This window comes from Drosophila albomicans, chromosome 3 (assembly GCF_009650485.2).
Source record: "Drosophila albomicans strain 15112-1751.03 chromosome 3, ASM965048v2, whole genome shotgun sequence".
In the NCBI taxonomy this organism is placed as follows: Eukaryota; Metazoa; Arthropoda; class Insecta; order Diptera; family Drosophilidae; genus Drosophila; species Drosophila albomicans.
The window spans coordinates 1,700,773-1,716,175 of record NC_047629.2 but is presented as its reverse complement, the minus strand read 5'-3'; the positions used below and the strand labels follow the sequence as shown (position 1 = coordinate 1,716,175).

The following is a 15,403-nucleotide window of genomic DNA, read 5'->3' as shown; positions in this document are numbered from 1 at the left end:
TTTTTATCCAGCTATCACTTGACCAGTTCTTCGCAACTTTTGTGTTAATTGAAGCACAACTTTTTGACCAACAATGCAGACTTTTATTGTAGTACTTGCCTCAGTAGCTCGCCTTGCCACGGAACATCAACAATTGAACGAGTTTGCGTTTAGTTCTCTTCTCAGCTGGACTAATTGTGGGGCACGCTTTTTGCACTGAGCAGAACCACAACCACTTGCAGGCTCATTGGTTACAGCCAAGCCAAAACCATCATCCAGTAGCAAGAACATGGCAACAAAAAAGGGAATGAAAAATACGCCAAATTGATGCTGCTTCTGTTGTGTTTGCACCTTCGTATTTCTCGACTGGTTTTGCTATTTTATTCGAGCGGGTTCGTTTGCATTTTTAGTTTCCTTTTAAGTGAAATCTAAATGCTTTTACTGCCACTGGCTTTTCGCTTGTTTAACATTCCCTCGTTCTCTTCCTCCTTCTGGTTGAGGTCTTGCCACATCCACCTGGTCTTGTTCATTATCAGTGCAAGCATTTAACTTGGCTATCGGAATTCGTTTCGTTGTCACTTTTTTTACTCACAACGTTTTATTGCATAGACAGAAAAAGAGAGAACTAAGAAGTCTAATGAAAGGAGGCTGCTTTTTGTGAAGTTTAAATATCATTTATTTGTGCTCTCCATTGTCACTTCCTTTCTCTTGGCAAGTGGTGCTTTGCCTTTAACTTGAAAAGATAAAAACTCATTCTGCGTTCCGTTTCGTTACATTACATATTCCTCATCATGTTGATGCTGTGTGGTTGCTTGGCACATTGTCTCACTGACCCTGTGACCAAGTTAACGAAGGATCGCAACCAAAAATTCCCTGGCCACTTGTGATTTTAACGAATAACGAACAAGGCGGCACGACGTGACGCAAAAGTCGCCAACAAGCCATGAACAGGCAGCTTCATTATGGCCCACCCATTCAGTCATGCAGTCAGTCAGTCAGTCAGTGAGACACTTGACTTTATTCCTGCTGCGACTCTGAGCTCCGCCGATGTGGGCCAATCCATCCATATAACATGCGTAAAAAAAAACGGACTGGTGTCCAAGAGAGAACTGCGCATAAAAACTGAACGAGTATGAGATACTGACTCTATTTTTAAATAAAAAACGCACAACGAAATGTTTTCGTTTTCGTTTTCATTTTCGCTTTCATTTTGACTTTCGGTTTTCCTTTTAGTTTGATTCCTTTGACAATTTCCGGTTTGTTGACTCCTTTTTCTCCATTGCGCCATCGTTGCGATGCGTCTTCATTTCTCTCACTCTCTCTGCAAAGGATGGGCTTTTATGGCTTGTTATTTAAAAGCCATAAAATTCAGCACATGTCTTCAATTTGTGCGTCCCACAGCCGCCTGTCAAATTGGCCAGTTCCGCTGGGAGCTGCGAGCTGCCAAGCTGCGTGAAATTTTGTGGGCCGTAAAACCAAGTGCTCAAGATGAACGGAGGCATCTCAAAAATTGGTGGATTGGCCAAATCAACAGAATTTGACAAGCGAAGTTGACACACTCCAGCCACTGTCTTAGGGGATACAAAAGGATACAAAAAGAAACCAGAAAGCACAAAACCGGTTAAAGATAATTTTATAATTATGTTTCCCTCATAGCTGAAATATTTTTGAAGCATTCTGAATCAAAGTATCGTTAAATATTGAGCACTTTGCATTTTTGATGGAAACAATCTTCATTGTGCTTCCAGTCGTACAATTGCAATTATTTCTGCTCTTTATCAATCAATCGCAATGTACTCACTGACAATCATTTATTGCAATTTATAAATACATATATGTATATTTTCTGTACATATACAATTGTACTTATGTGCAATTGACTATTAAGTATTTGCAATTGAAATTACAGTCTGCTGACTCTGTCCCAGATCTTGAACAAAAACATTTTAACAAGTGAAATAAATGGCGATTAAATTTCCACATACCGCTTTTCAACGAAAAGCCAACTCACTCACAAAGCTAAAGGCCACACAACAAAGCAACAAATGTGCTGCGAAAACTCGCAGTTGAATGCACTTTGAACGACGCTGCCACGCCCACAAAAAAAGTGAAAAAATAAAAATCAAAAGCCCAACTCAACTTTGCCCTCAGCACTTGAGTATGTGGAAATGCAAATTTTTCATTAGTTAGTTGATTTTGCCAGATGTGAGTGAAGGGGCCTCCTCCAGACTTGAGAAGCCTTTGTGGACCCACAGCTCTTCCTTGGCTTACACCTTTTCCCATCACCCTTCCCCTTCCCATTGTGTGGCCAACGTTCGTCGCGATGATTGTGCGATTTTTTAATCAAATCGGCGCTCGATTGTGGGGCAAGCTGAGTTTACTGGAATGTTAAAACTATAATTCGAGCATAATACATACGAGTACAAAGAGCAAGCGCGAGACGAGAGTGGAGAAGTGGGGGAGGTCAGCAATTTGTTCGCTAAAACAAACTTGCACTAAAAAAGAGCTCAATTTAACACATTTCATATGTAAATACCGCAAGTACAACATCACGCATGGCACCCGAACAGACCCTTAGAGGATAGCCAGCCAGCATTGAGGGCAGCACTCAAGTCCCTAGTCGAAGGTAGCAGGTCCCTTAGTCTCCAGGTCCCTCAGTCTGCAGAGCTCGCGAGTAAACTTGTTTCGCCACAAAGGCCAGTAAATTACTGCAACACGCAAGTCCAACCAGACAGGCGGCGGCTTCGAACCAGGCCATAATAATCGCCTTTAATAAATTATCGGCTTGCGCGGCGCGAAAACGCAAAGCAGTCGAGGCCCCAAACAAGGGGGCTGGACAGGACTCTCAATTGACCAAGGGAACAGGTCGGAGCGGAGCTGCATCACTCAGTGGTCAACAATGCAAACGGGAGCATGTCCGCGCCCAGACGCAAAGCGGACCCTGGCGCAACGGCGATGGCGATGGTCGACATTTAAATTGCACTACATACAATCCCCACACGTCGTTCGTACCTCCTGTTGCTGTTTGCTGCTCCCCCCACTGCGTTTAACTTGCGTGAAATTTCAATTCGCGGCTTTCAATCTGCTGGCAGAAGGCAGAAGGTACAGGCAGCGAGTTCCGATGGGGCAATTGCAGTAATGAAGTGCTTGAATGCCAATCAACAGCGACGGCGCCGAAAGACGCTTTGCATTTGCGAGGTTAACTCGAGAAGTTAATGGGTTGCTAATAAAAATCGAAGCTTCTATCATAATGCTGCAGACATTGGTGATAATAATCATATTGTCTTAAAATTATTTAAGCTAAAACTATTAAAAATTTCCCAATAAGTCCACTTTACATTATTGACACAATCACGATTTTGTTGGGTTAAGCCTCGCACTTATAGGGTTAACCTTAACCCGTCAAAGTTGCGCATTTCATTTAGTAGGGCTCTGAATGTTGTGCTGCATTGGCAAGCAATTTTGTCATAATTTTGATAAGTTGTTAACAAAAAGGCTGCCAAACTGTTGAGTAAATAAATGTTTATTTTCAGTGGCCGTCACGTAAGCAAAAGCTTCAACGATGTGAACGTGAACAAGTTCCTGATTTTGCCTCTTCTGTCGCCTCCTACCGCGCCTCCCAATATGCAATTACTTTGCCCCTGTTCACAGGAGCAGAGCATAAAAATAATTGTTGCTGTTCGCGTTGTTATAAATTTATGAGGTGATTTTTCATAAACGATTCAGCGTTATAACTCGACAATTTTTACATATTTCTTGTATATATTTGCGCACTTTTCGTATGTACCAACATGCTAAAATTAATTTATGAATTATTTTCTTTAAAATACTAAGAATAAACAACACGAACGGGCAATTAAGCGTCTCTCTCTCTCACTCTCTCTCTCTCCTTTTCTGTCTAAAAAGGTGTCTAGGGAAGGGGAGATAGTGAAAGGTGATGCCCCGAAGCCAAACAACAAAATCAACAAAGACTCGCCATACACTCAAAGTTTGTAATGGGCAAGTGTTGAAAATTACGCAATTGATTTATTTGCTCACCAACACCCTGTAGCTATATTGAATATTTACAGACGAGGCTAGCAAGGCAACGGAATACCTTCTATATGTAGTTACTATATGTGTATGTATGTATATGTAAAGGTGTAATTCTCTCGTGTGTAATTGTCTTTCAACAAATTACAGCGCTTTATTCAAAATTTACATAAAATATATATGTATATGAACAATTTGTCATACGAGTTAGCGCGTTAGCTATTTACTGTTACAAAATAAATATACATCCAAGCCTGGATCTTTTAAATGAGCAATAAAATAAAATCGTATATTGACCTTTCTTAAGCCATCTGAATATGGGTTATACACAGCTGTAAATGCCGGCAAAACTATCAACAAATTGCCGATCGGTTACACTTCATTTACGCACTAAATTGCAGCGCAACTCATTTCGTACATGTAATCAATGTGCAAATTACATTCTGGCCAACAGATTGATGAACAGATGTGGCTCAATGGGAAAGGGGAATGGCCATAGCAATCGAAAGGGCGCTTTGATGTACTGCGTCAATCAGAGTAGTTGGCTTGACCTCCATTTAAATCATTGACGAAGCCGCCGAGTGACAAGACCGAGTGATATGCCAACGGAAGAAGAAAGAGGAGAGAGAAACAAGTCGGAGGAGGGAACGGTTGGAAGATAGAGGCCCAGCAGAGTCTGCAGAGGAAACGCATTGCAAACGTAATCAAGTAATCAAAAGTCCAAATCATGCCACTGACAGACCCAAACGAAATCCGAACGTTGTCGTCCATTGAACCTCGCTTGCAGGCTGGCAGCAAACAGGAGGAGCAGAGTGGTGTGCAATGCGTGCTCTAAACCGAGCATTGAGTACCGAACATCGAGCATCGAACGTTGAGTCAAGTCGAGTTGAGTGCCGACTGCCGAGATAGACAGATTGACAGTCTGTCAGAGAGTGGGAGGGAGGGGAGCGAGAGGTGGTCAGAAAAGCGAAATGCAAAGATGGCACTTAACGAAAGCAGTCGACCGACAACTGATTGAAGTGAAACAAACCGACGAACAGACACTCAGAGCACACAACTACACACTACAGCCTTTCGTTGTAAGGGGGAGCGTGAGAGGAAATGGCGAGGATTGTGCAAAAGCTGCAAGTGCAACAATAAGAAGCATGCTCAGTTAGACAGACAGACAGCTGTTCAAACTGAGCAGTCGAACCGAACCGATAGCTGAATGTCCATACACTTGGACACGTAGTCTTAATACTGCAATGACATTAGCAGCAATCAAAAGACAAATGTCGAACTTTGCCTTTTGCCACAACTTTGCTGGTAGCAAAAAATCATTGCAGAATCATACGATGTACAATCGTTCAGAAATCCAACTATACAAGAATCAAACTTAGAAGAAACTTTGCATTTCTACGCATCACAATCAGATTTTCAATGCAAAAAAGTCAGTAAGCCATAATAACATGAACAACTAATTAGTCAGCATATACTACTATTCAATTTTTTTTAAAATAGTGTAGCGACTGTTTCTTAAGCTCGTCAACAAGACCGTTACTCGCAGCTTTGTTTAACTGTAACAGTCTCCGTTTACATAGTAATTACATTTAGCTTACATGTGGTGGTTGAGTGTGACCAACTTAGCATCGGAGAAAAACCCCGCATAGAGTGTGATAGTAAGTGTTTTGTATCGCTATTATCAATTCAACTCAAATTATAAAAGATAAACTATAAAATCACTACACATTATTTTTGGCATTTTTACTATTTTTAAAGATAGAATCATAAAACTTTATACCTATACCTAAAAAACAAAGATAGTATTTCGGATTTTTTTTCTTTTAATTGGATCACGTCTTCCTTCCCGCCCACCTCTAAAAAATGTTTTTTAAATATTTTAATGTAATATATTTAATAAATGTGCACTACATTTATTTAATTTATATATTTTCAGATAATTCGCATTTTTTATTTAATTTAGATCCCTGCAAAATTAAATCAAAAATGAGTTTGAGCCCAATATTAAGTTTTGTGACTCCATACCTTGATGCCCAGTTAATAATTTATTCTTCACAAAGCTCTTCCTCCAACTCCAACTCCAATCCGGCCCGAAAATTTCGAATTCATTATATCCGCCTTCTTCTAACTGATTATCATTATTGTCTACACATGCCCCTGTTGTTGGAAGCTCAATATCAAGAGATTACAACATCTCTTGGTAGCAAAAATGGGCTAAAATGTTAACCACTATTTGATTGTTAACAGTTTAGTTAATAACATTCAGCTTTAAAATTGCGACGACTGGCCTAGACTCACATTCCACAGAAACACATACATATACATTTGTTAGCAGGGACCTAAAAACAAGGCAACAACACGTTATACGATTGGACAATATACATATAACATGTACAAAAATTTGGTGCTAATAATTAATATTACATATCTTGACGATTCAATTCCATATTTAAGCTTTTTTGTTTGATTTAATGTGTGAATATAAAACTCACAGAAAAATTATACATTTTTGTGCAAATTTTATTTTTAGAGTTACCAGATCATAGTCTTTAAATATGGACGATTAACAAAATAACGACGAAGTCAATAAACAAAAAGACCTTTTGTTCCTAAAGAACTGCAAGGCGTAATGTAATACATATTTATTTTTGACATATTCTCTGCAAACCTAGTATTACTTTCCCTTTATGTATTGTATATGTATCTGGGATTTCATATGCAAAAAGCCTTGGTTTTGAATCTGAGGCCAGGTTAAGTGGTCATCCAAGCAGCTAACAAACCCACTCAATCTAACCCCCATGACCTTGCGTATCTATCGATTGCTTTGAACTTGTAACCAGAGCTAGCACGTAGCTGCTCATGAGCTCAGCAGAGGACACAAGAAGATGTATAACAAATACAGACGCTGTTTGGATCGCCAAGGATCGAAGGAGGAGTTGGAGAGAGAGGGGAAACGGAGGGAAGGAAGCAACTTCACTGCAGTCAGCAGAAACTATTCGTCAAGTCGTGCGAATCGTTTATGGTTTGTTGTATTTGCTACGTGACGTTGATTTGGACAACGCCTTAAAGGTGACATTGCCAAGGATGTCGCAAGCAGGAGGCCAGCGTATCAGACTGGGCAGACATCATAAAATGTCGCAGGATTTGCTGCCAACGCGCATTTGGCTACAAAACGTCTGGCCCCAAAGTATTCGAAATGACACTTGCTTCGTTGGCCCGCTGTCGGTGTGCGCTCTTTCCTTTCTTTCGTTTTTATTCAATGTGGGCATCCTACTGTGACGACCCGCCTGGGTCACCAGCTGTCATCGACGGTTAACTGTTTAGCGTCGCAAAATCACTGCAAATCCTTCGGATGCAGAGCCACACCAACTGCAGTCGATGCCAACTCGCAGTTTCTAGTTTCCAGTTCTCAGTTCTCAGTTTCTGGTTTCTGGTTGCCAATCCCAATAGTCGATCTAATTGCAAATGCAGTCGGTTGGAGACTGCAGCCGAACGTGCCACGCATTTAGGCAACGAGTTAAGCAGTTGAATTGATGGCACGTAGCATGGATCTCTTGGTTGCTATTAGTAATATGGGTGCCATAAGTATTAGTTTGACCCCACTTCAAGCACGGATATGTAAATTCATTTTATTTAAATTTGAAAAAAATGAACAAACTTTCTAAAAAATGTAATGGATTTAATAAATATATAGGCATCACTATTTATTTATTTCAAACGGCTAGCTATAATTAAAATTTCTACTAACACTATTGGTAAAGCAATGGCTGCAAAGTACATCACTAATAAGATGTCTATTGAAATGTTCACATCCACATACAAGTGCGACAAATTAAATCACAAACCAACCGTTTCTTTAACTTTTCGTTCCGAAATCCGCCTTGAATAATGAATATATAATTTAATGGTTAAATAAAAATAAATAAATAACTTAACTTGTTGCTTAACTTGTCAAATATAATTTTGTCATTTCAGTATTTTAATCTGGCATTTAGTGGTAACTAAGTTTGAGATGCGTTTATCTTCAATTCTACTTCTTTAATAAAATTTGAAGCAAAAACCAAAAGAAAGAAATCGGTCAATATGCCAATGTTAGAGCTAAAGGAAATGTAGGCGTATTTGGAGGAGTTCCCCCTTTTAAGCATTAATTTGGATCCTATTGACATTGGTCTTCCCCAGTGCCTCTGTTTTTGTCATTCTTTTTTTAAATGCTAGTCTTTTTATTTTTATTTTTTCGATTTTGTTCATTTCATGCTTAGGAAGTAATGAATTTTAGATGAGAGTACTATTATATTTATACACCTCGTCAACTTGTATGCTTAATTGGCTAATAAGTTACGTAGTATCTCTTAGTCGAGAGCTTCTAACAATTGCTGCTTGGCTTGTTATTACATTTTTATATTTCATTTTTGCTGAGTTTTTTTGAGAGCCCGCAGGTGCTAATAAATTCGTAATGGCGGCGTGTATTCTTGGAATTGGAACAGGCCATGAATTATGAATGGGTTCCAGTGATTATTATGTGAAAAAACGCATAAAAAGGTAACATTTTAACAATTTTTTCGGTTGAAAATCGCGGCCAGTGAAGACGGTGTTTTATTTTATTTTGGAGTTCGCATAAGCTGGATTTATTTTAATAATTTTTGAAGTGCGATGTTCTAAAATGATGCGAGGTGAACAATAAGCTGACATCTCTTTACTTATTAATTTCGTATTAGACAATGTTTGAAGATGAAAACGGATTTTGCTTATAATCCGCATTGAACTGTTCACCATAAACTAATTGACACTTAATTAATAATTCCATTTTGCGATTGCTAAGATATTCATTTAATTTGCAGTGTACAGTGCAATATCCCACTCCATCTGCAATTGACTCCGGCTCTAATCCAATGTCAATTTCAACCGGTTTTGTTGTCGCTGCTATGGATAGTGAAAATATTTGCTGACTGAGTGTTGTCAATCGAATAACAGCAAGCCATGACGATAAAATCTTTTATTAATTGAATAAGAAAAATGCATTTACAAGAACTTAAATCAAATAGTCAAATATGGCAATGGATACGATGTGAATAAATACAATATACATGTATGTGTATCTGAGTCTATTCACTGTGGATTGTGTGTGTGTTCAGTTCAGTGTTCGTTGTGCCGCGCACCGCAAACCAATTTCATTGGAATTAAAATTCTAAATAAAATAAACAAAGTTGGCGAACGAAACAACGAAGGACACCGATACGGATACGGACATGAACATGGACATGGATATGAGCATGGACATGGACGTGGATGGGGCATAAAATCGCCTCCGGCTACTGCTTATGGCCAAGGAAATGGCGCAGCATTTTAGTTTAGTTTTGCTTGTGCTTTTAGTGCAGCAAATCCCAATGCCAATCCCAATCCCAATAGCAATCGCAATACCAGCCAGAGCTGCAGTCAAAGTCGCCGCCGCCATCGTCGTCGACGTTCTCATCTACAGAGATGCTAAAGCTGATCCTGAGATTGTGTTGTAACAAGTTAATTGAATTTGCACTCAGCCAAGCGTCATGCATCGGCATCATGAGCTGAATGCAGAGGAAGGCCGTCAGCGAGAGAGAGGCAAGTAAAAAAGAGAGAAAAAGAATGAAGGAAAGAAAGAGAGCAGCAATACCGATACAACTTAGTTTATGGCAACACTATTGCAATGACGTCCACTCTCTCACTCTCTTTCTGAATCTATATGCGGATACCGGATTCGATTTCAGCATCCACTTCCTCTTCACTACACACAAACCAACTCACTAACACACACCCTCATATAAAAGCACGTACACACACTCGCTAGCAATTTGGAGCCCCACTTTGCAGTGCCTTTATTTTTCGGCCAACAAAAATTTTGTGATTTGCACAGATTTTTGCTTGTCGAGCTCAAGTTCGCCTTATTTTGTTGCCCTCTTTCAGTACAGTTCTGTTCTGTTCTACTGTTCTTTTTCTGCTATGTTGTGCTGTGCTGTACTGTGTTTTCAAATCTGGCGCATTTTATCCTGTGCCACATTGTTGTAACTGGTAGCAGCTTCAGAGTTCATTAAGCGCATGTGAGCCGGTGCCAAACAATGTCACACCCTCTCCTGCTGTTATTCCTTTTCCTCCACAGAGAGGAGGAGCTCAGCACTATGTTGATCCTTGCAGACAAATGAGCCTCCTGAAGAAAGGAGAGAGAAGAGGGGAAGGCGCAAGCTTTTAGCAGATTAGTTTTCATCATCTTAGCATTCCTAATTAATGACGCCTTTGTTCGGGCTCAGTTTAGGTGTTAAATCAAAGACTTGCTGTACTCCGGCATGCATGCGTAATGACTAATGAGTTGCAGAGATGAGTTCGGTGTTCCATGTGATAACTAAGATGGTGTGCGACCTAAATGCATACACATACACAGAGATATAATTTGCATTTTCTACTTACGAGTATTTTCCTTGTTCTGTTCAGGGTCACTTCTCTTGCCGGGCTCATTAGTTTTTCCCTTTGTGTAAGTCGATTATAAAATGAAAGAGCGCAATGCAAAAGTGCATCGAGTGGGATGATGAAGTCAAAGCTTTCATGGAATGGGATATTTCCATTGCATTGTAAAACTGTGAGGGGAAACTTTTTATAATAGCATATTTTGAATTAAATTCAGTGTTACAATATATGCTTAACAATATGACAAATTCAATTGAAGTTACAATATTACCAAGTATTACACTCATTTAATTATATTCACATGCAATTTTAATGCAATTATTTGACTCTACACGCGACAGGTATTCACATCCCTCTTAATTACGAATACTATGTGCGGTTCCATTTATTTTAATCAGTTTGAATGGGATTTGATGTTGTTTTTGCCTGAAATTCGACACCCGCCATACACACAGGGGGCTTAACAGGAATACAATTTCCTGGTTAATGTTCTGTTTACAATAGCTAATCATAAAATGGATGGTAAAAAAAACGTCAACTGACTGTGCATAAAGTAACAGCGAAATTGTCAAATATACAAAAGAGCACAATTACAAATTCAAAATACAAAGTACACACAAAAACCGAAGTACGCGCAAAAATGAAAAAGTTTGTAAAACTAATTTCCTAGTGGGAAATGTCAAAATGTTTTTGACAAGTCCAATTTCACAAAATTTGAAATTTTAGCCATAATTAACTTTGGGCTAAGGCAATTAGCAGCGCGCACAGAAACTAATTTATTTTATGTGCGCATTGTATGTTTTTGGCTTCCGAAACGAACCCAAGCCACTGTCCCGGACAGACTCGACTCGACTCGAACCCCTTTCCTATTATGTCAACATTGTAAATAAAAGTTGTGCCCAACAAGTGCATATTCTGCATAATAATTACAGTGTAAATATTTTACAATCAGGAGCGGCAAATCAAAATTCACTGCCAAAAATACAATTGACAAATATATAAAGTGAGGCATTAAAAGTAGGTAAATATAAATGTATATAGAATTCATATCTGAAAAGCGAGCTAAGTTTGGCCTGATCTCAACCTCAGTGCACTCCTGTGCACTCCTGTCTGTATCCATGTCTATGGAAAATAAATGGCAAATATCGAAATGAGCCGAGTGTCGTTTAGTTCCATGAGAAATGGCTGTGTATGAGAGTAGTGAGTGATGAAGCGCGTCACGTCGACAGCAGCTCAAGCAGTCGTAGGAGTAGCAGGACCAGGGGCCGGAGCAGGAGACGGAGCAAAAGCAGGAGCAACAGGACTTGGCGTTAGGCTGACATTACACTTGTCAACGGGTAGTAATTGCGTTGACGCTGCCATGCGAGCTGTGTGATGAGTGCTGCTGACTTTGACTGCGGCTTGTGGCAGCCACACAACAACTCATCACACGACACACAATAATTGCCGCGTGACGACGATGGAATGACGATGGCAATGGCGATGGCTATGGCGATAGCAATGGTGATGACGATGGCTATGACGATGGCTATGACGATGGCAATGGCAATTGGCTATGGAGTCTGTTGCGCATCAATAACGCGTAGCGTCGCTAACTTGGCAAAGTGGATGGCTGTTACTCTAGCCAGTCAGCCAGCCTTTGGCAGCAAGTCAACTGGCAATGCTGGTAGAAAATCACACCCATTTATCAGTGGCAAACGGTGAGGCAGAAACAGGGGAAGAGAACAGCAACTGAAGCAGCAGCAGCGACAGCGACAGCTAATTGCAGTTCATGCGAAAAACATCGTTAATCAACTCATTGACAGTTTGTTATTTGTTAAACAAAGCTAATGACTTAATGGCATAAATGGTGTGGCAACGGACGACTAGTGTACAAGTAAGGACATCCGACAGGAAAGCAGGACATGCCCTTCCCCCGTAAGCTGCACAGCTCGCAGCTCAGCTCACTTCGACTTGACTTGGCTTGACTTTGCGGTGCTGTTGAATAAATGACACGCCAAGCTCTGAGGCAGGAGAAGAGAGAGAGAGAGAGAAAGAGAGAGTGTACGCTCCGTCTCGTGTTCGTATTTATGTAGATAAACAATAAAATGACAAGCGAAGGTAAAATTAATTGTGTTGGCTGCGAAAGGACCTTCCTAACTGGAACCTGTATGACTCTGACTCTGGCTAGGATCACGTTATACCCATGAGAGAACACACAAATAACGACACAAGGCGCTTCCACAGTTAATTTGAGTGTTGGCTATCTACGATAATTGTGTTAACTGCCAGAACTAACATTATTCTTTACCAGGGCAGGCTCTGGCCTTACACTCGTACTAGAAATGTATTGAGCAAGGGAAACTTCTCAGTTAGTTAGTTTGTGCTCATGTTCAGATCGAAATAATAAAAAAAAATCGTAAAAAAACCCAAAAATTTTCGAAAATTCCAAAATCAAGTGTTTTACTAAATTTTCGATCTAAAATATGAATATGAATTATTATCAGATGCCTTATGAATCCGATTATTCCGATGATGGCACTAATAAAATGGGTGGCATGGCTCAGACATTTGGCCAAACCCAACGTCCGTCTTCCATGCCAATGATGAGCATGCCAACTGCTCCTGGTATGAATTTGAACCAGATGCAGATGCCGATTGGGAGCATGCCGCAGATGAGTCAGATGCCAATGTCTTCAATGACTGCTATGTCTTATCCGATGCCGGGGCAACCCATTATGCAGCCACAACAGATGGGCATGATGCCATCGATGGCACAGGGTGGTGGTCACCAGGGCAGCCATATGACAATGTCGCCACTCTCAATGCCAACCATGTCGCAGATACCACCTGGAGCGGTAACTCCATTGACCAGCACCACAATGATGCCTGTGATGGGCGGCATCGATGGGGCCGGTATGAATGTTGTTGTGCCCGATCTGCAGCCACTATCGTCCATGGCTCAAATGGGCACAAATAACCAAATGTCGCCGATGTCCCCAATGCCACAAATTCCACAAATGCAGCAGCAACAGCAACATGGCGGTAGATTAACAGGCGGTTCAAGTGCGGGCACCGCTAATTGGATGAGTTACGGCAATGCTGCCAATGGATCCCAAATGATGCCCGGCAATATGTGGAACTATACTCAAAACTATCCGAACATGCAGAGTAGTGTACCCCAGCAACAGCAGCAACAACCGCAACAACACCGCATGAAATCACAGTACGATTACGCCACTAACTCCAGCAGCTACAGGGAGGCTCGCAACGGTTTAAAGTAAGTGATTCTTATAGTCACAGATGAAAGAGTAGTTATAGTTATATATGTTCATAGCTCCCCATCGATGCACGACTCTATGAGGCTTTCAAGGAATGGCAATGATGGTATGAATGAATATGATATAAATTGATTGATTACAACCTATTCTGATAATTTCTTTGCAGGAAAAAAGGTCCCTCATTGGCGTTAAATTGAGTTCCAGAAATCTAGGATTTGTTGTTTCGCTCTTTTTTCATTGAATCGTCAGAATTACTTGTAAACAAAAAAAATGAATAAAACTTCCAAAACTAAATTCAAATTTATGATTAAATATTATTTTTACTATTGTGATTCATATTTTCGTCCATTTAAAAAATAAATAAGTACTTTCAATATTCCATATTATTTTATTCTTCAATATTTAATTTCCCACAATTTAAAACTAGTTGCATTTAATTATATCCTTAATCTGAAGCGCTTTTTCTTTTAGCAATCACCAACATTTCTCTTGCCTGATGGGTCTTCTTTGTGTGCTATACTGTATCTCTAAAAGCTTTGTATAATTCTATTGTCGACCACAGCCGCAAATACCACAGCGACAGCAACAACTCCATGTCGTTGAAAACTTTCGAGAAAGGAAAGGGGAGGGGGAAGTAAAAGTTTTCAGTTTTCGCTGTCAGGCACAAATGCATTTGGCGTGGGGTTTTCTCTTGGATGCGGATTTGGCTTTAAACGCTTTGATTTATGGCATTCAGACATCAAAATTGGCAACATGTTGCAACTAGCCCGAGACCGATATCAAGACATTTGGCTAAAAAATGAGCCAAGCAAGCAAAAGCAGTTTCTCTCTTCCCCCCAACCAAGAGGCAAATAGCGAACGGCGAAGTCATGATGAAAAATTTATGCTGACCGCATGATGAACGCATAAAAAATGCTGCCAACTTATAGCCAAAATGCAATCCAACTCTTTGGATGGAATATAAACAATGACTTTATCGAGCCAATGGCATCAGCTTGCTGCCCAAGTGACCACACTCTAAAAATAGGGATCCTAATAAAGTGATTCATGCTTACTCTTTCCATACCCTTTCCTTGTGACTACGACCAGGAACTGGAGCTGGCACTGAGACCAATAAGTAAGTCACTTTGCTTTGCTTGTCGTTAGATTCTGGCAACGAAGGTGTGAATATTTTATGTGACACTCTTTTTTTGAAATCTATAAATCTTTAAGTTGTTTATTCAACCTCGTTTGCTCTAGCCGCATTTCGTGGGCGAAGTGCTTTGATGTCTGTGCAACAAATTGCAGTTGTTTCACACATTAGAATGAAAGTGGCGCCAATTGTAGTGTCACACTTCCAGGAGATTGAATAAATACAACTTAAAAATGGAGTTGATTAAAAGTTAGTTGCATCAACTTATTTAAAGCAAACCAGCAGCACCAAAGAAGTCTGTTTTAATTTATTTGTTAAATGATTTATGAAAATGTATTTTCGTCTATGGTACAACTGAGCTGTATTAACATGATGTTGGTTAAATAGAATAGTTTAACAAGGAAAATGTACAGAATCAATGACTCTACAAATTTCACATTTATTCTATTCCGGAACCGACTCGGAAATCAACAAAATCTACCATTCGGTTGAAAAAAGTTGTTTCTCGTAAACTTGCTAAAAATTTCAACTATGGCAAAACTAAAATCATCTCATTTAAACTGTCATC

The 15,403-nt window shown here is 39.9% G+C and overlaps 1 protein-coding gene across 1 annotated transcript; it reads left to right on the top strand.

Annotated features, from left to right (window-relative positions):
- The first annotated feature begins 12,792 nt into the window (after positions 1-12,792).
- Positions 12,793-14,007, top strand: LOC117570900 (neurogenic protein mastermind). Its single transcript, XM_034252805.2, has 3 exons — positions 12,793-13,702; positions 13,760-13,809; positions 13,870-14,007. Exons 1-3 carry the CDS (start codon positions 12,909-12,911, stop codon positions 13,893-13,895), a joined length of 870 nt encoding a protein of 289 aa, XP_034108696.1. The 5' UTR covers positions 12,793-12,908; the 3' UTR covers positions 13,896-14,007.
- Positions 14,008-15,403: the final 1,396 nt, after the last annotated feature.

Bases quoted from the DNA above. Each gene is read 5' to 3' on its own strand.
- LOC117570900 (XM_034252805.2), top strand. From the start codon at position 12,909: ATGAATATGAATTATTATCAGATGCCTTATGAATCCGATTATTCCGAT. The intron at 13,703-13,759 runs GTAAGTGATTCT...ATATGTTCATAG, and splicing joins GAGGCTCGCAACGGTTTAAA to CTCCCCATCGATGCACGACT. The intron at 13,810-13,869 runs GTATGAATGAAT...ATTTCTTTGCAG, and splicing joins TTCAAGGAATGGCAATGATG to GAAAAAAGGTCCCTCATTGG.